Below are 25,645 nucleotides of genomic sequence, written 5' to 3'. Positions count from 1 at the left end.
AAAGTGCTTGCACTGAGGGAAGCCATTTTCTTACTTTTTCTAACCCCTACAAATTTGGTATCATTGGAAAGCACTGAATGTCCTCTTTAGAGTAACAAAAGGAGTTAATGCGATTGGATGCACTGGGTGGGAGATATTTAGGTTCACAAATGTCCTCTACAGAGGACAAGTTTATGCTTTTTCATCTTCCTTCTGTACTGCTGCTCTTATGTATATTTTATGACACTTCTTGTATTGACACTGAGCCTTGTTTTAATTCTTTTACTATTCATCAACTTCCAGGGTGGAGTGCATGCATGAATTAAAATATTTGATAAAGAACTTAACTTCCTGCCCACATGGTCCCAAGTAAACAAATGTAGACCTTACGTGTTAAAGAGAACACAACAAACACAAAGAGATGGCCCAATATTTATTCAAGCTGCCGCTGGTGCAGTTTTGCAAACACGTCTATAATTGCCTCTATACACAAACCACACACACACACCGTGACAACTAACAGACTGGGTTTCTTATATGTTCATCGTGCCCCTTCGGAGTTGTTACTCCAAGTCACTTCTCTCCCCAAGTTGGCAAGGATTTTCAGCAGCAGTTCACGTGTGCTGAAATCAGTATTGGAGAGAGGTGGTTCCTGTGTACAACAAATAAAGAAAACAGTGTGCAGTTGTTCTTGTTTTGCTTTTTAGTCTCCAAAAAGCAAAACTAAATAAATAAATAAAAAGTCATGCATGTATACAGTCAGAAAGGGGACGGTATTGTGACAGTTATTGTTCCATTTTCAAAAGCAAACCAAACAGTCAAACTCAAATGTCACTGCGACAAAAGTGACAGTACATTTGAGGTTATCATCCATGTTAAAGTTGTGGTTTTATAATTTGGACTGATTTTGCATGTATTTACAAAAATGATCCGCCCCTCTTGAGTAGTTCAGTGTCAAGACAACAAATCAGATGCAAAAAAAAGATAAAGAGAACACGCAATGATTGTAAACTTGCAGACAGCTAATTGCCAAGGCTCAGGCATGTTCTTGATAGAAACTATGTTCTCCAAAGAAATTCTGATACGTTTGCTCCATGCAGGCACATGAGAATCTGATAGAACGAGCATTCTGCTCCTGTAAGATTTTACATCATGTCCTAGTTCTATATTGCAGAGCTGACAAAAAGATGCACCGTCAGAAAGTTTCCAGGATCATCTCTTCGACATGTTGCTTATCAAATAGACCCAGCTTTTAACTTCAGAATCAACACCTGGCACTGGTGGTGGTTCTGCTGCCGCTCGTTGTTTTGGTCAACAGCGCCACCTACAGGTGAAAACGTAAACGACAAAAAAATTAACCCTGTCCATGGTTCTGAAGGTTGGAAGTACACTATGATATTACAATATGAGATAACAGGACGAGGAAGGTTTCAGTGACACTTTTTCTTGACGGTGACAAATACTGATAGCTTGGATGGATAGATGGATGCATAGATGGGGAAGGAAATATTCACTGAAAGTACAAGAATTTTAGATCGACATACAGTACTCCAAAGAACTATTATAGTCATTTGTGCCTTTTCAATGGCCAAGCTTTTCAAGCTGTGTCAGGTGCAAGTACAATTAACAATACATTCATGTGATTAATTAATTACTAACTAGTGGTTAGCACATCTGTCTCTACAAAGTAGTTCTGGGGTTCTGGATTTGAATCTCAAAGTGTGGAGTTTGCATGTTCTCATGTTACCTTGGGTTTTCTTAAAGTGTTTGTCTTCCTCCCAATTCTCCAAAACATGCATTTTAGGTTAATCGTCTTCTAGTCTTCTAAAAATTAATATCAAAGCAAACAAAACACAAATATGTAACAAATACATAGGTATTGTTGCAAGTTCTATCAAAGTAGCAACAGGAATATTACATAATGCAAACACTCCTACGATGCAGTGCTGCAACAACACAACTCTGCTCAGGGGTTGGTGTCCAAGCGTGCTCGGTGATTTGAAAGAACATCAAATAGTGCTCTCTGGTGGACATGAAGAAAATATCATTACAAGAACTACTGTATTTTTCTTTTTGACAACAACAATAATGCTGCTGCTGATGATAAAAAAAAAAAATGATGAGAAACACTTTCAAAAATTCGGCTTCCTGCGCCAGTCAAAGCTGATCCATTGCGATGTTATGAGAGCAGAGAGGCCTTTTGCGACCTTCCTGTCAGAAAATTAAATCAATGACAATGTTGTTTCTTTTTTTTTTAACTGCCTATTTCAAGTTATGTGATAGTTATCAAACATGTGCATGTAAAAGTCCCCCTAAAAAATATTGTATGATGATTACGGTGTTTGTTTGTTTTTTCTTCTTCTTTCTGCCTACATTCTTGCTGCTGGAGGCTGTAAATTTCCCCAGTGTGGGACTAATAAAGAATATCTTATCTTATCTTATCTTATTAAAAGATTACATCTCTTTTTTACTGAACATGAACTGGGAATCATTAAAAAAAAAAAATCAAACTTCAAATCCTGCCTACCGGATGAGTCTTTGTGCCCCTTCCCCTTTATTTCCCCTCCCTTCACCTGACATGGCATGAATAAACATCAAAACCATGAATATTTATCAGTTCGGGATGGCCACGGGCCCTCCGAGGGTCTCTAGATAGCTGAAAGGGGTCCAGTTGGGTTGCTTTGTCTGAGGCTTCTTCCATCCCAGCAAATTCCACAGAAAAGGACTTACAACTGTTACTTTTTCAGCCCACGGGGAATCATGGCTCGGGCCCCCGGCTATCGAGGACCTCTCCTGGGGCTGCTCCTGCACTTTGCTCTACTTTGCTCAGCTCAAGTAAGTCTTATTTGTGACCCTCATTCTTCTCTCTTTGTTTCTCACTTTAGAATGATGTGACAGACGTGCAGGTGAGTCCTTTTGTACATATTGTTCGGACAAATGAGCTGTGTGTGTGAACAAGTGTTTTTAAAAAAAATATTTCAAATGTTGTGAGGATATTGCACATATATAAAATTGTATTTGAGTGACTTCTGTCCAGATTCTTTCGGAGAGAAAGCTTAACTCTTGATACGGCAGTTACTGAAGTCAAATAAAAATTTGGCTATTTCACAATATTTTTAGTTTTTATGACTACAGTCATTTGTTGAAAAATGTCAAGAATGTATTCGTTTTAAATAATGTGTTTGTAAGAATGACAAACAAGTAAAATTATTTTTGCTACAAATTATTGAGGTTTATGTTTCCATTTTTATTATCTAGAACGCCCCGAGTTCTAAACTACCCAAAATGATTCATGGAAATTCAAATGCATTCTCAAACCATATCTGTGGGTTTGTATGATATACATACTTTACATATGAATTCTGGAATTTTAATGTGTGATATGTTTGGAGTGGTTGTGGGTGCACCTGTGCACTGGATGTCCCCTTCATTTTGAGTCAAACAGCAAAGACATGAAAAATAATTGTGTATTTCCAAATTCCAACTGGTTTTGTGCAAATGTGTTTTTCCCTACTCAGCGGGAACAAGGGCTTCCCGGACCTGCAGGTGTACCAGGAATTGATGGCATCGATGTGAGTCCTTTAGTGCAGTCTTGTTTTTCTGCTTTCCTGTATTTGTGCCTCAATATTTTGTCATTCCTCTTAGGGTGAAAGAGGATCAGATGGCCTACCTGGTCCTACTGTAACTATACATTTTGATTTCATTTTTGATACCCCCAGATTTATTTTATTTTAGATTATTACTATTATTTTATTGTATTTTGTTTTCGGCCTGTTTTCAAAAACTTTGTTTGTGTGGGATTGTCATTCGCAGGGACCTGATGGAGAACCTGGTAGAGTTGGATCTTCGGGATTACCTGGAATTCCTGGAAATGATGTAAGTCATGTTTGTATGCATGCTTTTCTGTGTCCATATTTCAAGATGATTTCTATTTGCTGTACTACAGTATTGGACTTTCCAAGGTTTATCTATCAAGTTATCACTTCAGTCAGCACATACTGTATGTTGTGTTGCCATTAATCCAGCGGACTGTAAAATAATTAGATGGGGATGTGAGAACTATTATATTTTGTTCACAACAGGGCATGAGTGTAATTATTATTATTTTTTAATCAAATGAATAGGTGTACAAAAATCATTGAACACCATTTGATTGGTTGTTTTAGCAATGCTATAATGACATTATGGAAAGCCAAGGCACTAGATTTTGGCAGTTACTCAAATTTGGTGCTTTATTCTTTTATAGTCTTCAAAAGTTGTTGGAACACACCTCCGTCGAAGCATAATGGATTTGTACCAAATTAAGGTCTATTCTTTACTGTTTTACGTCAGAATGGCTGGTGAAAGGTAGTGGCGGAGCTGTAGAGTACTGTACTGAATTGACAGGTGATGAAAATCTCCTGATGCAGTGTCACAAATTTATAGAACTAAAAGGTCATTAATGCGTCTAAAACGATGGCACTTTAAAAACAAAGGCCTCTCTGTGATCCAGATGCAGTCAGTATCTTCCACTGAGAATCCACAAAACAGTGTGGAATGATTCCTTGTTTGAAATGAGCCAAAGGAATGTTGCTTTCTGCTGCCTGCACTCTGAGTAGTTTGCCCTCTTGGCCCACTGCTGACTCCTTCCTCCTCGAAACTTTCCTCCCGTGTGCCTCTTGAAGTTTTTTAGGATTTGAGTGAAACTGGGGATTTCATTACTGCTCCGTGCTGCACCGTAAATATATAATGTAACAGCTGGTAAGAGGTGGTTCATCCCTTTTATGACCAGGGCTCCTCCCACAAGGTGAAATTTATGATGATGTAACATGATAGCGATCTAATACTGAATATGGAAATATTGCCAGAGGAAAGGCACTGGCTCCTTTCACAAGCACATGGCAAGGTGAGCTAATCCTGACTGAATGTGCTCTCTGCAGGGTTTGACGGGCCCTGTCGGAGAGCCCGGGCCTGACGGTCCCCCCGGACAGAAAGTAAGTGACTAATGAGCCCCTCACCTCAGAGAACGTCCGGGAAACGGTGCCAAGCTGCTGTCTGCTCTTTTGCCGTTCTTTGCATAAATTCCTCCTGACAAATGAGACCTAATCCTGCAAGTCCTCTGTGTAATCTCCGTGGGGAGGCAAAGCCTGGCATCGCTCCTCATTAGTACAAACATTGCTGGGTCAAGTGTGCCTGGCCGGCCCAGTCATGTGATAACTATTTAGTCTCATATAGATTGTTTGTACAAACTTTGAGTGTCCGCATCAATCCAATCCATTAAAAAAAAGCACAATTTTTTTCTAGGGTGAACCTGGAACAGTTGGACCTCGGGGAGCTGCTGTGAGTTTCACATCATCTCCAAATATGCGTCCAACAAATTACATGAATTACTCATCACGCCGTTTTTTTCTCCTCAGGGTATCGGGTCAGATGGACCCCCTGTAAGTTACTCACCATATGTATCCATACTTTTTTTTCGTCTTACAAAGTACTTGTTTGCATGTTTTTGCCTGAAAACAAGTTTCATCTCCGTCTGGTTTGATTGTGACAGGGGCCACCTGGGCCAGGAGGACTTCCGGGCCAATTGGGAAAAACAGGACCACCTGTAAGTACAGAAAGTGTTTTAATGAGCTACTCTTTATTCATAAAAGTGAAAAGGACTTCATGTGTGACTCAAAAATAGGGAATGGCACTTTTAAACCTCTTTGATAAAGTGACATTTACTGATAATCTGCTGTCATTAGAATTAGTTACGGTATATTACAAACTTTAGACGGATGGAAGCGGAACAAACATTAAGTTGATGCAACCAAATATAGAGTATCGCTCTACAAGGGGTCAGAAATGACAGTCAGGAGTATCTTTACAAACTTTTTGTGCAATTGCTGAGCACAGGGGCCGATGGGTGTGAGAGGGCCGCAAGGACCTCGTGGACCAACAGGACCAAGGGTAAGTGACGTCTTTAATTTGAAAATAAATTGAGATGAACTAAGTGCACTGCTTAATGTGCATTGAAAAACACTTAAAAAAAGACTCCATTTTATTTCATCAAGTGGTTGAATGAAATAATATCATCTGGCTCCAGATACATTTTTTTGAGTGGACCATTTATCTTCTTAAAAAATTTAGTAGTCATGCCCTCTAGGTGTAAAACACATTTCCTGTTCTGTTGCAGGGAGCAGCTGGGATGCTGGCCAATGCCGACCTGGTAAAATCAGTCCAAACAAATATATTTGATTTTCGTGACATGTTTAATATTTCTGACTTTTCTGCTGCTGTTTAGTGTGCCAACTCTTGTCCATCCGGGACCTCTGGACATCCTGGCATTCCTGGCATGAAGGTGATTGAAAGAGAAGAATCTTGTGTCAACACAAAAGTGTCATAGTGTGAGCCAAATCTTTTAGGGAACATAACAAAACTGCAGCCTCTTCTCGTCGCATTCCCATACAGATATACAGTACACTCAAAATATTATCGCTATTTTAGATTTTTTTTCAGAACCCCCCCAAAATTTATCGACTTGTATGCAGCTGCCACAAAACACATTGAAAGCCTATAGTAACTGCTTTTCCTTTCCTTTTTTTTGTTTTACCAGGGCCACAAAGGTGTAAAAGGCGAAGCAGGGATACCTGGCAAACAAGGGCATAAGGTATATATGTGTATATATTACTCAAATATTCCATGCAGGTAATTCGAACCAGTGAGATTTAGGCTCGTAAATGCACAATGCATGCCAAAGCATTCCCATACGGATTACGCCTGAACCCCCCCGTTAGGAAAATCTCACTCCACAGTATGAGGCAAGCATTTTTAGTGCTGCTTATTGTCAAGAAGAGGCCAGACACACCCGTGTAATGCCTCTGATAACTCTCCAGGATGATTGATTTGAAATGATGTTCAAGCAACCTTTTCCCCTCGAACGTCTCCATAAACAATATAAATGGAAATGAGGTGATCTTTCTGACTGCAGGATATGATTCACCATCAGCCTCACAACGTTGTTGTCTGTCACTGACTAACGGGGAGCCGTTTCAGTTACCTTTGGCTTGTTTATGCACAACCACTTGCCATTATCAATAAAATGATCGCAGTTTCCATCTTGTTCAGGTCTAAAGTTCTCCAAATGCTTCACTGAGTGTACAAACGCTCCATGAAAAGTTAGAGGTCTCTGTAAACATATTTCTTCCCATTTATTATATCAAGAAAGGCAGATGATACACTTGGCCGCTCACTCTTTCTGGAGTTGCCAGTGAACGAATAAAAATGTGTTTCCCTTTGAGACGAGCAGAACTGATCATTCATCTGCACTCTGACGTAAAACATGCTGACTTGTTTGTTGTTGTGTACAGTTTCATTATCCGGCCTCTGTTGTTTATTTCTTTCAATAGCCTCTTTTATGAGCCCTAATTAAACAAACAAATTGCCTCTTTAATGACAGAAAATCTGTGATGATTCAAACCCCCAAACGCTTTCTTCCATATCTAGTGCAGAGTCAGCACATTATTATTTGTAATTAGCAAAGCGGGGCAACAAGTTGGAGTTAAATCATCGGCTTAGCAAAAATTGAAAACAGAATGTTGTGCTTGTTTTCCCATAAACACAATCCACAGTTTTTGTACGAATGAGAGGCATCACTCCTGGTGTGATTTTTTTTTTAACCCCACGCTGCTGATGTTGTTTGTGTTGTCGTGTTTGCTTCTAGGGGGAGGAAGGAGAGCAAGGGGGTCAAGGCGGGGTCGGTGCACAAGGACCGACGGTGAGATTGACTATTTGCATTGCTTTCAGTGTGTGTGTGTGTTGTGGTCATGCTCGCTTTTATGTCATTCTCCGGCTGTCTCTGTGTGTTGTTCCAGGGCACACAGGGCATCCGTGGAGCCACAGGAATGATGGGCACTAAAGGAGAGATGGTTGGTGATTTATTATTATTATTTTTTTGCCCTTCTGCAATTTTTATCCATTTCAGTTTAACTCTGACAAAATGTGTCATGTTTACTGTTTGTTGTCTGACAGGGGGCTCGGGGTCCTGATGGAGATCCGGGTCCTCAGGGCGTTGCTGGTGCATCTGTAAGTGTTTAAAAGTGTACAACATGGACACAAAATGTACCGTAGGTTCTGCTAGACTTCAGTTTACAAAGCAAGGTCCATGAAGCCCTGCTTTAGAGAGGAACACAAATTCCTGCATACATGCTGCAAAATCTCGTCGAAAGTCATCCTAGCAGAGCGAAAGCCATTATCCCAATTTTTCTTTGATTGTCTATTTTACGATTCCTATATTTTGTGTCCCAATACATTTGTCCACATAGTTTCATATACTTCTGTGTGAACAAGTTACTATCAAAAAGCTAAACAATGCTAGTAATTCTCGAGGGCACTGAATAGATCACAACCGGACTGTTCTGTTCGTCTTGAACTGAAGATGTTTCGCCTCTCAACTGAGTAGGCTGCATCAGTTCAGAAAACAAGGCTCGGTTGGTTGTTTAGGATCAGCCTAAACTGGCATGGAAAACCAAGCTATTGATGCCCCAAAGTGGACGAACACCCCAAGCATGAATGGTATCCTTCAATGGAAATGCAAAACAACAGTCTCATAGAGAGGACTTTGTCAACAAGTCATCGTGTAAAGAATTTGGACTTCCCACACCAACTTAGTGCAGTGCGAACAAAGCCTTGTTACTTGAGCTGATGAAGCCTAATGAAACATATTCCAAGATAAGCAGTCCAGGTGCGATCGATTCAGTGCTCTGAGGTTGAAAAGACCACAAGTGAAAGCACTCGTATTATTGCTTATGGTGCAACAATGCTTTCTCTGACTTGTAATATGTGATGCTACCAGTTTCTTTTGAAGTTACTCTCATCTAGACAACTATGGAACTCTACGATTTCAGGGTGATCAAGGCCAACGAGGTGTAATAGGTGAACCTGGGCCCAAAGGTGAACAGGTAGGCTGGCACATCATCACTTACCTTCTAAAAATAATGTTTGTTTGCACAATCTGACCAAAGGTTTTGTTGGTCAGGGTTTACAAGGACCAAGAGGCATCACAGGTCTGCCAGGTCCCAAAGGAGATGCTGTGAGTATAATTAGTATGTCAAACACAATGACAATGTTAAATTTTCTTTTGGGCTTATTTTATTATTCCCACCAGGGTTTACCTGGAGTGGATGGTCGTGAGGGTATTCCAGGCATGCCGGGAACAAAGGTAAATTTCCTACTGCTTCGCATTATCATTCTAAAGTATGTGTTACAATCAGATCTTCCTCACTGTTTGTTTTGCCGACAGGGAGGGATTGGCAAACCTGGACTTCCTGGAGAGGGTGGCCCTCAGGGCCTTCCTGTAAGTCTGACCCCCAAACTCAGCTCAGCACACCAAGTTTAAAATGCCAGCTTCTCCCACCAAACAATTTTGCTGTATCATATTTGATGATAACCTGTTATGAGCTTAACCATTGAAAATAAACACTTGATATTACCCCAACCCTGCACACACACACACACATACGCTATGAAACAGAAATTACGCTCTCGTTGGCACAAGTGTGCAAGCAATGCTTTTCCTGCCTTCTAATGTGTGAGGAGCCTAATGAAAGACACTAATGGGACTCAACTCAACTGTGACACTGTTAAGCTAAGATTGTGTCGGTGTTCAAGTCGTCACCCAAATTAAACCTTGAGGGTGCTGCGATCAAGACGTTTATAAGCAGCTTATTTGGGCCAGTGGCTCAGACAAATATAATGAATCCATCCGTGTGGAAACGCTGAGGTGAATTTCTTTTTTAAGTTGTTTTATGGGCTCTTATTCTGTGTGTTTTAGGGTTTGCCTGGCTCACCTGGACCAAAAGGACAGAGTGGCTCAAAGGTTGCTGTCTTGATTCATAGCTAAATCTTGCTTGCATTCATATTTTAAATGAAAACGATCACAATTTGGACTGCTTTGGTGCTTTAGGGAGACGTCGGTCAAACAGGCTTCCCTGGAACGATGGGCTTAGCTGGAAAAATGGTATAGCACATCCAGTTATTATCCACCAAGGCTTGTATTATATTGACCTGACGGAAACAAAACACAAAACAACTCTGACTTTTCTCCTCTACAGGGCGAGCGTGGGGAACAAGGCGAGGTTGGAGTCGCTGGACCCATTGGTGAACCTGTGAGCATTCATCCCCGGCTTCATTTTAATGGTTTTAATTAAATTAAAAGTCAAAGGACCCCCACTTCATTATTGTTAATCCTCCTCTACGCTTGCAGGGAGGATTGGGAGAACAAGGCCCAGTGGGTCCAGTTGGCAAGCCTGGTTCCAGGGTAAGATATTTCCTAATGAGCAAATATTTATTTCATTTCATATTCTTTTACTGGAAACATTGAGAGGCTACATAACATATTTAATTTAATGTCTTTTATTTGGTTGAGCACAGTGAAATGCCACTGGGTATAATGTCATATATGTATTTATTTCATTTAATTTTTGTGACAACATAAGGGGATAATTGCATTTTTTTTCAAGGGGCTAAGTTATTTTATTCAATATATTACAATGCCAGATGCTTTTGCATTTAAAGAAAAAAAAACTGAGAAAGTTTCTTCATGGCTCTTGTTTCCCAGTAGACTTTGTTATAATCGAGTGGATCTCGCTTGAGGTCTACTTTCACAGTGAGGGGTGAACAGGCTGAAAGGGTCCACTGTTCTCAGTCCTGACATTCCGCAGAGATCAAATGGGAGACAAACTGAAGATATGCTGCCATACGTTGTGTGCTTTGCTAAGACATTTTATGCACTCCTGTATTTTAATGGTGCACAGCATGTAATGCCTTTGAAAACTTCAACAATTCTTTTTAATATTACCGTACTATAATGCTTTTCATTGTCTTCTCTTACGATAAAGTACGGCAGTAGTCTGTGTAGTAGTCGTAGTAGGATTAATATCCGATTAACTGCATTAAATCGTTTTTTGTTTATGAAATTTCTGTTGAAATTTGAACCCACATACACACGTATATTTCATTGTGCATTATATATTATGCAGCATGATGAATGAATGGTAAGCATATTTGCCTCACAGTTAAGAGACTGTGGGTTCAAATTGGGCTCTATATATAGATATATAAAGAGAGGGGGGGGGGGGGCGGGACACGTTTGGGAGGTGGACCTTTTAAATGTGCTTTTGGGTTTGTGATAGGGACCCAAAGGTGACCCCGGCCTTCCTGGTATTCCAGGCCCTTCTGGCGTTCCTGGCATGAAAGGAGAAAGGGTAAGAAAATCACGATAGTCCATCTTGGAAAGACAATTGTTTTGTTTATTGTTACTCAACACAGAACTCTCTGTGCTGAAGACTAATGCAGACATGCACACACACACACACACACACCCACACCCACACACACACACACACACACACACACACACACACACACACACACACACACACACACACACGCGCACACACACTTGCAGCAAAGCTCATTTGTCTCGTTGATTACAGGGTGAGCGAGGAGAAGCAGGGCCCAAGGGAGACCAGGTATGAAATCCTCATATGAAATGATTATTTCACGCATGAGGTATAATAATACTTAACCCAAAAAATGATTACATATTTTTTCAGGGTCCACAAGGTGATGAAGGCAACCCTGGAGACAAAGGAGATAATGTAAGTTCTTATGCAAATATGAACAGTTTTCACTTGAACTCTCAGGAAAATACAATGCATCATGTTCCCATTTTTGTTGATGTCTCATGTCTCTTGAAGGGTGAACCTGGAGAAGGTGGAGCAAAGGGAGAGGTGTGTAGCAGTTTAGTTTTTTGGCATTGTAACATTTCTTGTGAATATGTTAACAACTGCCTAATTCATTGTCTTGGCAATGTATGATATTTCTCAAGACTGGAAACCCCGGCGAGGCTGGCAGAAGAGGTCCAGAGGGAATTCGAGGCCAGCCCGGAATTGAGGGTCCACCCGGCACCCCTGGACCGCGAGGCATGCAAGGAAACAGAGGTCCACCTGGAGCTAGAGGAACACAAGGTCCCGCGGTAGGTAGAGTATACTCTCGCTACAAAGTATGCACAATGCAATCATTGCAAAAAAGAACATTGACTGGGAGAGGACAGAGTGAGATATCAGCTAGTTGTGTGTGTTATTTTTTTTACTGATTTTGTATTATTGTTGTCGTTGTGGAATTCTAGAGGCATCTCAATGAATGGCGATGTTGTGTTGACCTTCAAAAAAGGGAAAGCCATATGTGCAATGGATAATGACCTGGCTGGGATACAAATAGCGAAAATTTGCATAGAATGGGTCGGCCCTTGAAGTGCATATTGGGGGAAAAAAATGAACCCCCCCAAAAGACAGCGATGCGTTGTCCATGAAAAAGGGGAAATAGGGAAAAACACACCCCAGAAAACAAACGCAAAAAATGCACTATTTACATTTCACTTTTTGAATTGAATTTCGGGCGGCCCGGTAGTCCAGTGGTTAGCACGTCGGCTTCACAGTGCAGAGGTACCGGGTTCAATTCCAGCTCCGGCCTCCCTGTGTGGAGTTTGCATGTTCTCCCCGGGCCTGCGTGGGTTTTCTCCGGGTGCTCCGGTTTCCTCCCACATTCCAAAAACATGCATGGCAGGCTGATTGAACGCTCTAAATTGTCCCTAGGTGTGAGTGTGGGCGTGAATGGTTGTTCGTCTCTGTGTGCCCTGCGATTGGCTGGCAACTGATTCAGGGTGTCCCCCTCTACTGCCCGAAGACGGCTGGGATAGGCTCCAGCACCCCCCGCGACCCTAGTGAGGATCAAGCGGTTCGGAAAATGGATGGATGGAATTGAATTTCTAAAATAAATGACCCTTTATTCGACATTCTCATTCATTGAGAGTTTACTTGAAATTTTAGGTCAAATTTGCCTTTAAGAGATCAGCCATCCATTTCCCTTTGATGAAAGATGTTATCATGGTGATAAACTACAAATAGGAAAAAAAATCTTGAATGAAAATGGGACGGCGAAGTGTTTTGATATGTTCAAACACTGTTTTGCAGGGTAAAGAACCGAGCGACCAGCACATCAAACAGGTCTGCATGCGAGTCATGCAAGGTGAGAAGCTATGACCCCATTCATCATCCCCTTGTGCCTCGTTTAAGACGCGAATCTCAGCCACAATGCTTGCTTACAAGAGCACACATACTATAGCGTGGCGCTGGCCTTCTGCTCCCTCATTGATCAGGACGCTTGCTCAATACTACAAAGTTCACACACAGAAAAGAGAAGGGCTCATAAGCAAAACATGAAATAAGATTCAGTCCTTGTTTATTTGATGGATGAAAGATCTCCTTGTTCGCCTCGGAAGAAATGTTCCGGCGGAAGACACAACCTCTCTTCTCTTTATTCTTTTGTTCTTGTGTCTTCCAAACTCATCTCCTAGAGTCATTACTTTTTTATAGCCGAGCTGCTGAAAAATTAATTACACCTCTAGCAGACCTCCACTCCTCTGCTCAGAGAAAAGAGAGTCAATGCCAGGGAAGGCAATGTTTAAAGGGAACAGTCAGGCTGCATGCACTGCATGAATTTTCAGCAAGAGACAGGAAGTGCAAGATAGCAGGCAGCAAAGAATCACAGGAGATTAATATTGGATCATTTGCATCGTGACATACGTTTTCTCTGGCTCATTGCTGTATTAAAAAAGTACAGTCTTTTCTCTGTTGAATTGACTAAGTGTCTTGTTGAAAGACAGGAGAAGTTTTTCCTGACTTCATTTCCTGCTTCACTCTGAATTGAACCCAAAAGAGTATCAAGGCTATCTCCACTGGTGCCGATCATAACTCTGTGGTTTAATTCTCTCATAATAGAACAACTGGCTAATTTGGCTGCTAGTTTGAGAAGACCAGAGTCTGGTGCTGTTGGCTTACCTGGCAAACCTGGACCCCCGGGCCCTGCTGGTGCTCCAGGAGACAATGGCATGCCAGGACAGGCGGGGACGAGAGGCCTTCCTGGACTCAAAGGGCCACCAGGACAACTTGGAGCAAAAGGACCTAAAGGTAACTAACATGACATAGTTAAGCAATTTGTGTGCTTTTGTCCACTTAATAGCAGCAGGCCATCAAACAATGTTTAATTAGAGTAGAGGAAACTGTTCCATTGTGTATCTTTAACTGTAGTTTTAACTTGGAATATCACCATTCACCACTAGATAGCAGACATGGCTTAGTAATGTGCTTACAACTGGTTCTATATTGCCTGATACTACGTGATTAGGTCGAATATATTTTGGCGGATATGGAATGATATGCAGGGCAGGGCAAACGTAGCACCTCAATAATATTACAATTAGGGAGTTGATCTTTGTGAAAAAAAAATCACAAAATAAATTATTTTTTAGTTTGCTGTTCAGCAATTTTGTGCTGTACTTGAATGATCATTTTTATGCTCTTTCCACTGTGAAGGTCAGTTCCCCCTCCAGTATTTAAATAGGCCATCTCCGTTTTATAACTAGCTCGATGCGATTAAGTGGATTAGCGTCATCATGATATTTGTCGCTTACAGGTGAAATGGGTGACAGAGGGTCCCGCGGGCCGACAGCACGAGGAGCCAAAGGTCAGCAAGGACCTCCAGGACTCCCTGGTGAGTAAATGTGAGATTTTCATAATATTCCAGGCTATGTCGAGGCTAACTAGAGGAACTATCACAGGCGAGGCTGGCAAACCTGGTTATGGTCAGGACGGTCGCGACGGCCAGAGGGGACCTCCTGGTCTTCCCGGACAGCCCGGTGTACCGGGGCCTCCCGGTTCAGCTGGTCCTAACGGTTACTGTGACCCATCCTCTTGCAACCTGTCACCGGGCGCTCAGCCTGTGGATGTGAAGGGACCTGCAAGGAATTAAAAGCCACTCTGGGAGAGACAGAGACTATTGGATTAGAACATGTTTCATCTCAGGGGTTTGTGGTGCCTTCCCTCCATTAACCTCTAGTCGTTTCTTGACAAGCTCCGCCACGAAGTGCCCGCCTCCAGAAAAACATACAACAATTTTTTATGTGTTGCCAAAGTCGTTTTTTTTTTCTACCTGGATGTGTTTTATACTCCCAACAAGTTGTCTCAAATAGTTCATCCCACTTTCTCTCTATTCACAGTTTTGCCCCTCCTCAAGTAAAAAAAAAAACAACCCAAAAAAACTCCCTAAATTTCCTCACAAATCATGTCTAACAGTCACCCAAATATCTGGATTAGGTAGTGCCTTTTTGCGTTGTATGTGGTAATTTATCAAAGACAAATGTTTTTTTGTTTTTTTTTTTAAACGACTGTCCACAAATCATAAAGTCTTTGCGGTTGCAAATAAAAAGGACAGAAGGTGTCACACTGACCGTATGTCAGTGTCGGTTGTAAATCTGTAAAAAAAATAAAATGTTTGGGTTGTAGTGAAGTTTATTTCCTACAAAACAACCTGATGTGACATTTTGCCTCATTGTACAGGACGACAGCAGTCAATTTTAATAATGATGAGTGCAATGTCATAAATGTGACAAATACAATAAAAAATTACACACAACACTGTTTATTTATTCTGTATGAAAACGTTTGGTTACGAATGAAAGATTTATTGATTAAAAAAATACTTTCAAGATTGGGTATTGTGTTTAATGGAGCTTTTTTTAAATATAAATGGAGACAATTTTCAGGCAATGAACGATTGATATTTTTTAAAATATTGCTCTGATCTATTTTAAATTGTATTTATTTCTATATGATTGTTGGTTGGTCATGAACTTCGACATAACTGGGGCCTCCTAGGGGCCATTGTTCTATGATATGTCCACCAAGTTTCAAGGCAATAACAGTCGGCAATTGCATTATTTGTGGACAAAAGGAAAAAAGGATCACACATTTGCAAAGCGCTGCTTGAGGGTTTTAAGATGATGTATGACATGATGACTTGTGCTTTGTTTTCGGAACTTGTTAACTGCGGACAAAAAAAATCACATGTAACACTTTAAGACTTAAAATAAAAAAAATAACATCATCACAATAAAATGTCAGAAAAAACTAATATAGGCAATTCCATGTTTCAGGGATTGACACTTAACAAAATACAACAGAATGCCACAAATAAAGCAGTGTATAACGTTTATTGCACACGATTAAGGCAGATATCAGTTCAGATCAAGAAAATGTTGCAAAGGAACATGTCAAAGAGAACTTCTGCCCATGGTAATACAGTACATGTAAATTAAACTCACAACATTTTGTGTGAAAAACAAACAAACAAAAAATAGCTAATCACGCTGATCACAGAGTGAGGTAGATATTGAAGCAAACAAAAATGAGGACAAAAGGACACTGAGTACGACACCAGTTTATAACCACAGTTGCAGTGAGAGCAGCCGGCAGACATTTTTAATTTGAGAGAGCATGCTGAGATGCTGATCCATACTCCCCACATAACAAGATGACGTGACATTATACTAGTTACAGAATAACTTTGCAACTGGGGGCTAGAAAAAAAAAACCCAAAACAAAACAAGCCCTGACAAGATAAGCAGTTGATTGAAATGATGCAACAACAAATAGACACCTTTGTTTTTGCGCTCCACTTACAGCTAGATAAATTTGAAAAAGATTCTGGTGAAGTGAGCTGTGACATGAAGAGCCACTTTTCAGTCCCCCCTCGTTATCTCAGCTAAATTGAAGTCACATGAATATTTAGTGTACACACACGAGAAGCTCTCATCAGTACGACAGAGGAAAAACAGGAAGTTCAGATTACTTTTTGTGATTACTTTGGAATTCGATCAAGGTCAGCTTTATTTTCTCCGAAGGGGAGCCCATTAAGAGGAACATGATGAAAAAAGCCACAAGCCAATAGAAAGCAGATTGTCCTTCTCCAATGCTTCTCCTCTATTGAACATTTTCATTCTCGTCCAGCAGGGGGCTCTTTAGACTCATAAATGAATGCTTCAAAAAAATGACCCACTCGCATTTTAAAACCCAGCTGATGACAAAACAAGCATGCTTTCAGAACAAAAAAAAAGACATATTTTGTGTAGGATGTGATGTTCTTTGATGTGAGACTTGGAAGACAGAAGAAAAGAAACAACAACAACAATTTTGAATGAGGGGAAGAGCCGGTTAGAAACTCACACTTTACAATATCAAACACATTAAAGCAGAAATTAAAGCCTTTGAGTGCAACTGTCAGAGCAACAGCACCAAATAAAAATAAATAAATAAATAAATAGAAGCACATTTCACTGTATTTCCTCAAAGAGTGGCCTCATCAACAAATATCGCAAATGCTTGATTTCAGTTAACTGCTGTCAAGGGTGGCACAACCCATGAATAGGTTCAAAGGGCAACTACTTTTTTTCATTGCGACAGGTAGGTTTGGAATTTTTTTTGTGTGTAAATAAATTAAATTGGTATTTAGAAACTGCATTTTGTATTTCCTTGGTTTGTCTCTGTGTGATATCTATCTATCCACGCACGCACACACACACGCACACACACACACACACACACACATTATATCTCCTGTGATTGTGTGGTGACCAATCCAGGATCTACCACGCCTCTCTGTCCCAGTTCATTTTTGAACCATATGGATAAGCAGTACAGAAAATGTACAGATTGAAAAAAAAAAATATATATATATATATATATATATATCTGTACGAAGAAATACGGTAATACCTGTATAGAAAACAGACTGAGCAAATAAATAAATCAACATCTTCCAGTCTTAAGGCAATGAAATATATCTCAAAAAAGAACTTGGATGTGAACATGTCAAGTAACGATGTGAGTATAATTCACAAACAAATTTTGTGCTGTGTTCTTATTACTGTGGTGGTAGACCAGAGGAATCATCGTCTGCAACCACTGTGTAAACACAACACAACACAACACAACACTTGAAATTAACAAAGGCACACAAAGCAGTAACCTATCAAATTGTGTACGACTGAGGACTTTAACACATCGTTAAAATGATATCTTGCTTGTGTAATTACATCATCAGGTCCCATTACAAGCCCCATTACCCAGAAACAAAATGCACGTGCAAAAAGACTCATCACTCATCCTCCGAGTATACAACTGAGAGTATTTACACATCGACACAAGAGTAAGCATAAAGTGTATGATGGAGCTACAGGGACACTGAAAAAAAAATGAAGAAATAAAGTTACAATCAAGGTTTAAATCTAAGTGTTAAATTGATTCAAATGCAATATCAAAGTTTTATGAAGTAATTTTATGAGAAATCAGTGTCGTGATATAAATGATAAAAAAAAGGCATATGGGCAAGAAGGCATAATTTTAAGATAAGAAAACCTTTTTTACAAGAAATAAATGGGAATTTTACAAAAATAAAATCACCCTGTTACAAGAAAAATGTGGCTTTACAGATTCAAGCTGTGTTGTTACGAGAAAAACTAAAAACATCATGATGAATGTATGATAATAATTTATGAGAATGAACATGCATGTTCACTGTAGTGATATAGTAAAAGAGTCAAATTATTATTTGATGATTTTTTTTATGAGAATAAAGGTATAGAAGCCATTGAGTACAAGAAAACAAAAGAGAAAAAATATGGATGAAAGTAGTAATTTTACTTAAAATAAAAAAAATGCAATATTAACAGCTGCGTTAAGTGTATTATCATGAAACAAATGTTTTGGTAATATAATGAGGAAAAAAACCTGATGATTAATACTTAAAAGACAAACAAAATGATTTTATTTTCATTACTACAAAACATTGTACACATTTTGTCTTGTAATAATACAGCTTTATTTGTGAGCGCGTGCGTGCGCGTGTGTGTGTTTTACTAATTTGAGTCTTGAGTCTCTCTGGCCTTAAAAAATCCTTTATAAAGGTGACATTATATCATGCTTATGAAACAACGTTTAAAATACAGCCCATGATTCTTAAGTGTATCAATCTGCCCTCAGTGTGTTTTTCCCTTTTTTTTGTACAGTCAATTGCCGTAGCAAAGCTAATTAAGGACTAATGTACTTGCAGTCAAGGGGGAAGACATTTAGTTTCTTTTTCTAAATGATGATCATTCACGATGCAAATCACTTTATAATAAACCTAAGATAGCCCACACATACAAAAATGGGTTCATCCACATTCCAGAAAAAAGAGCTCTAAAACATTCTTTCAACTCTTGCCGCAAAAAGAAATAATTCTATATCAAACACAGTGGATGCACTTTGGTATAAGGCGCTGGATTCTTTTTCAAGGACATTTTTTTTTTGTTTTAGATGTTTGCTTGCTCTCTCTCTCAAACGCACTTCTATTATCAGACCTTTATTCAAATGTGTTAAGTCGTCCACAGGCTCTGCAGTAGCCTGATAACAAGGAGTTCCGCAGAGCAACGGCTCAACACAAAGACCACTGCGTGAAGTCGACAGAAGTAAAGAGCGCCTAATTCTCTCAGACGCACACATGAAACAAACATTATCTAATCTCATTCTTCTTCGTCTTTCAAAACCCACCCGCGCACAAACACACGTATGGTATACCTTCTGCTAGCACGACCGCTTATCTGAATGAGAACAGAAGGGTGCAAGGCGTGTCACTTCAGTAGGCAAACAAATAATTAACATCATGTTACTCCGACGGGGCTGAAACCCACTAAACAAAGTCATTTCACGGCCTTGAGAGACGTGATGAGGGTTGACAAGGAATGCATCACATCACAGCAGGGAAGAGGGGTCGGTTAAAAACAAGACCAAAAGTACAGCTTTGCAAAAAAACAATAACAATAATTAAATACAAATATTGCATTCAAAACAAGCCCATTAGCAATGTCACAAAAAAAGGCCCCGGCTGTATCCAAGTGTTGGCTGGATAGACCCAGTGCGGGACACCAATCACGCTGTACCTCCTTTCCTGCTGCGGACAGTATTTGGCTGCACTTGGGAGCTCAGAGCAGGATGGCTCAAGGCCGCGCTGGGCTCAAACGGATAACAGTCACTGGGGTCACATGTCCCTGCAGGTCCACGGAGCCCCGGAGAGCCAGGAGGACCCTGAGAAGTTACCCCGGGAATGCCTTGATTTAAAGAAAAAAAGGAAGCATAGTTAATTATTAGGGTTCCCACAAAGAACATTTTAAGGTAATTTAAAAAAGTTGAACTGCCTGGCACACGAGCCACATACTTAGTCTGTAAACGAGAGCGCAGTCACACCTCTGGCTAGCGTGTACCAAGGCTAGCAACATGCTTTTGCCATTTCATCCTGGTTCGCAATTATTGCTTCATCGGCTTATTATCTTAATTGGGATCCAGCAGTCGCGACAGGAGAAACATTTCCAGACTCCATAGAAAAGCAGATATTCATATGCCATGTTACTAGGCAACACTGTGTCGTGGAAATGTAATCCAAACAGCTCTTTGTATTTTGTAATATATGCAGTGGCCTACACAGACCGCACACACACTCATGCAAGATCTGGCTGTTACTTCCCTCTATTTTTCAGAGCATGGCTCAGTGTAAGCCTTCAATTATAGTACCCATGTCATAAGCAGGATGCTCACATCATATTATGGAGCATGAGCCCAAAACAAGGATCACACATCTTCCCACGTCCTCCCCAACCGAAAACACAACTTGGCCTTTTCATCAACCCCTGCCATGCATCTCCTGCCTAACAGCTTGCACCAAACTGCAGCTCCGCTTGTTATCTTGTCACCATCCGCACAAATGTGTGCTTGAAATGTGTGGCGGACAGTGTAGGCAACTACCACAACGGCTGATTTAAACCTGAAATGTAGTTAGTCTAGTGCTTCAGTAACGTACCATGACGACATCATGAGGCACACGATTGACACGACTTGCGGATCAGTAATCATCAATCAATCAATCAATCATTACAATTTGTAATTCAAACGAAACACCGTGGAAAAATACACCTGGAAAGTACTGCATTTCGCCATGTGAGGCTAGTTAGCAAGACCCTATCTCACTGAGCCTCAAGATTGAAAGTGTTCATAAACATTCCAACAATTGGGAAACTGTCCCCAGTCATCAACCCAAACATGCTCGCCTTCAATCACACGCTCGCTCACTCACTCCCCGTCATGCTCAGTTGCACGATTTCGCCCTTGATTCGTTCATACGATCACATTCCGATACCTTCGAGGCCTCGCATACAGTCAACAGGTGGTAAAACTCGATCACCAATTCGCAACAGCAGTAATAGTGCAAAACGACAAAATATTAGAGAAGTCAATACATGTATATAGTGTAGCAAACCTGCAGCTGTTATGTGGATTGTTTTATAATATCCGATTGTCGTTGAGGTCATGTATGATCAGGTATTGGTGATTTTTGATTGGATGTGTGAGTCATGGGGTGGAGCCAGTGGAAGGAGGAAGATTGTGAGCATGTCTGCGGCTGACAGGAACGCTAGTTTGAAGTTTTCCGTGGTGAAATTAAACGTTCATTTTTACAACAAACAGTTTATCGAGCGATAACTGCGTGTCTTTGTTTCATAGTCCAAGCAGACGCTACAGTACATTGTCTTCTCACTGGTTCAGCACTGAGGCACCACTGCTTGTTTCTTGGGTGAACCCAATTTCAGCGAGATGTCTGGGTTGTAGTCAAAACACTTGTTTGGTGATTAATTAACCTCACACCATAAGTGTCACCGCGGTCTAAATTAAGTAGGTATTCAAAATGAAAAGTGCAGTTGTTGAAATCATACTAAAAGTAGTTGCCTTGAGTTACATTGTTGAATTTCAAAGTATTTGACTCGTGTCGGAGGTCTGTGCAGTGTCAATACTTCTGGATTACTTTCCCGTTATGTAGGTGATAATGCTGTGACAAAGTGGCGCCCATTCGAGTGTCTGCCCCACCTGTCATCCAAAGTCAGCCGGGATAAGCGCCTGCTTATCCGTGACTCTAATGAGGACAACTGTGATGGAAAACGGATAAAGTGCTAAAGGGAAAGGAACCTGATACGTATATACGCATGATTCTTAGCCTGACGGGGAGATCGCCTCCTTCACTTGACAGTTCACCAGTGCTTATTCTCTTTAAAGTAACTTTCGTCTTGTTGAACATGAATCCATGTGAGATTACTGCACGTGGTTCCCCGGAAAGCTTGCCTTGAAACAGTTGTTCTTTCAACAGGGAGCAAGCGGTACACTTCCTTTAGCCCTGCACATAAATTGTGCACTTACGTGGATGAGATGAACGGCATTAAGGTCAGTCATAACTTTGCTGTCACAGGCTGAAAACCAAAGAGGCCTTGCCCACTTGTCATTGCTCCATCACGCCGATGGGGATGCTATTATTCACTTCACGAGGGGAGGGGATAAGCTGACATCTTGTGATGAGATCTCGGGGGCTTCTGTTTCGAAGCAACATTAAATTTGATGTTTTTTACTCTGTTTTTTACACTGGCACACTATACATTTTAGAGTTCTTTTCAAGATCCTATTATTTGTTTTCAAATCTTTAAATGACCTGGCGCCACCTTACCTCTGAGCTCATCCGCCGCTACACACCTCAGGTCTGCGGACCAGACATTATTAGAAGTACCAAGAACTAAACGGAGGCTCAGAGGGGATCGAACGTTTTCTGTTGCTGGTCCCTCTCTCTGGAATGACCGCCCACTGAACATTCGGCAAGCCCCCTTGCTTTAAAACCCGCCTCAAAACTCACATGTATTCTTTGGCATTTGACTCAGCATGACTCAGATTTGATCTTAGTTTTTCTGTTTGGTGCCTTCTACCATCTTTGTTACTGATTTATTGCTGTTGAAAGTAGCAAGTTTGAATTCTTATAACTCCTGAAAAGTAGACGGCAATTTCCTTGATTCTCTCGATGGCATTTCAAATTAAACTCGTGTATTTCCGTTACGTGAAGCTGCATGGTTTTTTTTTTTTATAATGTGATGTAACAACGCTGCAGAGTTGATATCTTTGCATACTATATTTACTATATTGATAAAAGCGTTGGGCCCCACTTTTTTGGGAAGATTTTCTACAACATGTTGGAGGGTCTGAGGGACTTTGCGTCTGATGGCTCACCCTCTCTGGTCAAGGAAATTCCAAAAACATTTGATGAGATTGTGGCCTTTGTAGTTTCTATACATCTGAATCGTTCTAGCATGTGTTGATAGCACTTGTTTTGTGTACTTGGGCGCAAAAATGTTTTGGTAAGAGGAACAATTAATGTTCAATGAGTCTATTGAACTCGTGAAGGATATAATTGGTTGTTCCGACAACTTCAAATCAACGGGCCCAGATTTCACATAAAAGTAAATTTGCGAGTAAATTGTGGCGATTACATCCGTATACATACATTATATGCCATGGTGCAATAAAGGCTGGGAAACAATGTTATATCCATCCATCCATGCATCCATCCATCCATGATGTGTTCAGCTTATCCTCACAAGACTCGTTTGCATACTGGAGCCTATCCCAGCTGTCTTCGGGCAGTAAGCGAGGCACACCCTAAACTGGTTGCCAGCCAATCGCAGGGCACACATAGACAATCAACAAGTGTCACAGTCACACCGAAGGACAATTTCGAGTTAACAGTGAACCTACCATGCATGTTTTTGCAATGTGAGAAGACACCAGAGTACCCAGAGAAAACTCACACAGGCACAGGGAGAACATACAAACTCCACACGGGAAGACTGGAGCCCAGAATCGAACCCGCAACATTTGCACTGTGAGGGGGACGGGCTAACCCGTCGATCACTGTGCCACAACAATGATAACGTGTATATAGGTGTAAATAGTTTCTGCAAGCTTTGTTTGTAAAAGTCTTACCTGGTGGTCCCATAGGTCCTGGATCACCTGGTAGGCCGTGACCAACCTGACCTCTTTCTCCTTTTTGCCCCCTGTAGCCTGTGGAAAAACCCCACAAAGTCTCATTGTACAAATGACTTAAATGCTGACAGTGCAGAGTCATGTGTGCATGAAGAATGTTTAGTTAGTAATGTTAGCAGAAATGCCACGACAAGGTCTTATCCAAGGAGATTCAAGGTGGCAATACACTTCTGACACCTTCACATCTATCCAGGGAATTCTACGCATTAGCTCCTGGATGCTATAAATAACACCCGAGTGACGACAATGTCAAATAGCAGCTCTGTGATAATTTCGAGTGAAGCAGCTTTGCAAGTTGACATACAAACAGGCTACTCTGTTCCCACCGTCGGTCCCCTACCTTGAATAATAAAAGACATACTGACATGCCGTCAAAAAGTGGAAATCATCAAAGGAGCCATCTGTGCGTTAGGCAACGACAGCGACGCAGGCGCAAAGCTTTCAACATTCCACAACAGAGCAGAGGCTGATCAGATTGGAAAACGATCAAAGGCGGATTCACTCGACAAACACAATTAGATGCAACACTTTCCAAGGGACGAAATAAATATATACGCAATTACTGGGCCAAGAGAGTTAACCTGAATGCTCTCTGAATCTGAATCAAATATGCCAAAACAAGCAGTTAAGTAGTCAAGCACAAGCTCACTTCGAAACATGAGTTGGAAATCAAACAAAAAGTTGAGTACTTTATTACACAAAAAATAATGCAACGTTTACCCTGGCAATCCTACAGTATATTGTACACCGTATGTATTTTGCTAGTTAGTCGCTCAAATCAGTGTTCAATAACCTCAAAATTATGTTGAACAAAACACATTGGAGGTGGTTGACGTGTGTGTACCGAATTTTATGGACTAGAAGCCGCGAACTGCAACCGATGACAGGTGCTAATGGCTACATATATATATATATATATATATATAACTCGCTACGTTTGGGGATAATAAGTGTCTACTGATGTTTAAAGTAAATTTAAAAAAAGCGTCTGTGACCTCTTTATTTGCAAATATTCCATGTTATAACATGGATTCCCGTGGCTATTAATATGAAGCAGCCAATGTATGTCCAAAACTGTTTTTATGGCTAACTGTAACTGTTGCAGCTTTTAATCAGATGCACATCGTAGTGCGGAAAGTACGGTATGTTCAAGGTAACCTTCCCACACCACACCACGGAGACATAGACAGAGCAAGGTGTTGATAAACTACTGTAAGTAATCCCCACAAAAATGTCCGCATATTGTACTCGGTCTTGGTAAATATGTGAGGGAATGAATAGCTGACGCCATTAACAGCAAACAAGCTGCACTGTTTAGCAATTGTGGAGTAACAAAACATCCTCTAATTCTGGGGTGGGAAACCCATGTAATTCCTCCTTGGCGGTACAAAGCCCCAAAACATTTAGTCCAGAAATGATAATAATACTTAATAATAAATATTAGTTTGATCTCCCCATTATATGTTTTTTTCCCCCTGAATTTGGTTTAGCCCTCGGAGGAAATGGCCCCTGACAGGAAACAGGTTGCGCACCCCACCTTCAAAACTGCATGCACAGTCATTCATTCTTTACCCTTTTCAAGCAATAACCATGCTAGAATGTGTGAACCCCCCCCCCCCCCCCCCCACACACACACACACACTCAAGAGGCCCTTGAAGTAATGGAGTCAGGACCAGCAGACGCATGGTGTGCATCTTGTGTGCGCTGACAGGAGCATCAAGCGTTGTGGTGCCTGGCCCAAAGGAGAAACGCTTCAACGCTTATGTGTCACAGAATATCTCTGAAAAAGGGCTTGCGATCGCTCTGAAAAGCGAGCGTGAACGAGAAAAAGGGCATGGAGGTTGGGGAGGTGGTTCTTTGTTACAAT

The 25,645-nt window shown here is 40.8% G+C and overlaps 2 protein-coding genes across 3 annotated transcripts in view; one reads left to right on the top strand and one right to left on the bottom strand.

Annotated features, from left to right (window-relative positions):
* Positions 1-2,665: 2,665 nt before the first annotated feature.
* col9a1b (collagen, type IX, alpha 1b) lies at positions 2,666-15,471 on the top strand. Its single transcript, XM_086122863.1, has 32 exons — positions 2,666-2,814; positions 3,498-3,551; positions 3,625-3,660; positions 3,793-3,855; positions 4,899-4,952; positions 5,263-5,298; positions 5,376-5,399; positions 5,510-5,563; positions 5,854-5,907; positions 6,134-6,166; positions 6,242-6,298; positions 6,554-6,607; positions 7,661-7,714; positions 7,812-7,865; positions 7,969-8,022; positions 8,844-8,897; positions 8,975-9,028; positions 9,104-9,157; positions 9,239-9,292; positions 9,770-9,814; positions 9,902-9,955; positions 10,050-10,103; positions 10,202-10,255; positions 11,130-11,201; positions 11,433-11,468; positions 11,553-11,597; positions 11,697-11,729; positions 11,828-11,974; positions 12,972-13,026; positions 13,779-13,967; positions 14,473-14,550; positions 14,618-15,471. Exons 1-32 carry the CDS (start codon positions 2,740-2,742, stop codon positions 14,806-14,808), a joined length of 2,025 nt encoding a protein of 674 aa, XP_085978989.1. The 5' UTR covers positions 2,666-2,739; the 3' UTR covers positions 14,809-15,471.
* A 562-nt stretch (positions 15,472-16,033) lies between these two features.
* LOC147199238 (uncharacterized) overlaps positions 16,034-25,645 on the bottom strand; it is a 96,558-nt gene continuing 86,946 nt past the window's right edge. For both annotated transcript variants that reach the window (XM_086122707.1, XM_086122708.1), the window contains 2 exons: positions 23,718-23,795; positions 16,034-19,981 (listed from right to left, as the gene is read on the bottom strand). In XM_086122707.1, coding sequence (XP_085978833.1) covers positions 19,803-19,981; positions 23,718-23,795 — 257 coding nt within the window. In that variant the 3' untranslated portion in view covers positions 16,034-19,802. The remainder of the gene's footprint in view (positions 19,982-23,717; positions 23,796-25,645) is intronic.

Source organism: Hippocampus guttulatus, chromosome 10 (genome assembly GCF_054856545.1).
Source record: "Hippocampus guttulatus isolate MCC_2025c chromosome 10, RoL_Hgut_1.0, whole genome shotgun sequence".
In the NCBI taxonomy this organism is placed as follows: domain Eukaryota; kingdom Metazoa; phylum Chordata; class Actinopteri; order Syngnathiformes; family Syngnathidae; genus Hippocampus; species Hippocampus guttulatus.
This window is presented reverse-complemented; position numbering and strand designations above follow the sequence as displayed.

Bases quoted from the DNA above. Each gene is read 5' to 3' on its own strand.
- col9a1b (XM_086122863.1), top strand. From the start codon at position 2,740: ATGGCTCGGGCCCCCGGCTATCGAGGACCTCTCCTGGGGCTGCTCCTG. The intron at 4,953-5,262 runs GTAAGTGACTAA...ATTTTTTTCTAG, and splicing joins ACGGTCCCCCCGGACAGAAA to GGTGAACCTGGAACAGTTGG. The intron at 5,400-5,509 runs GTAAGTTACTCA...TGATTGTGACAG, and splicing joins TCGGGTCAGATGGACCCCCT to GGGCCACCTGGGCCAGGAGG.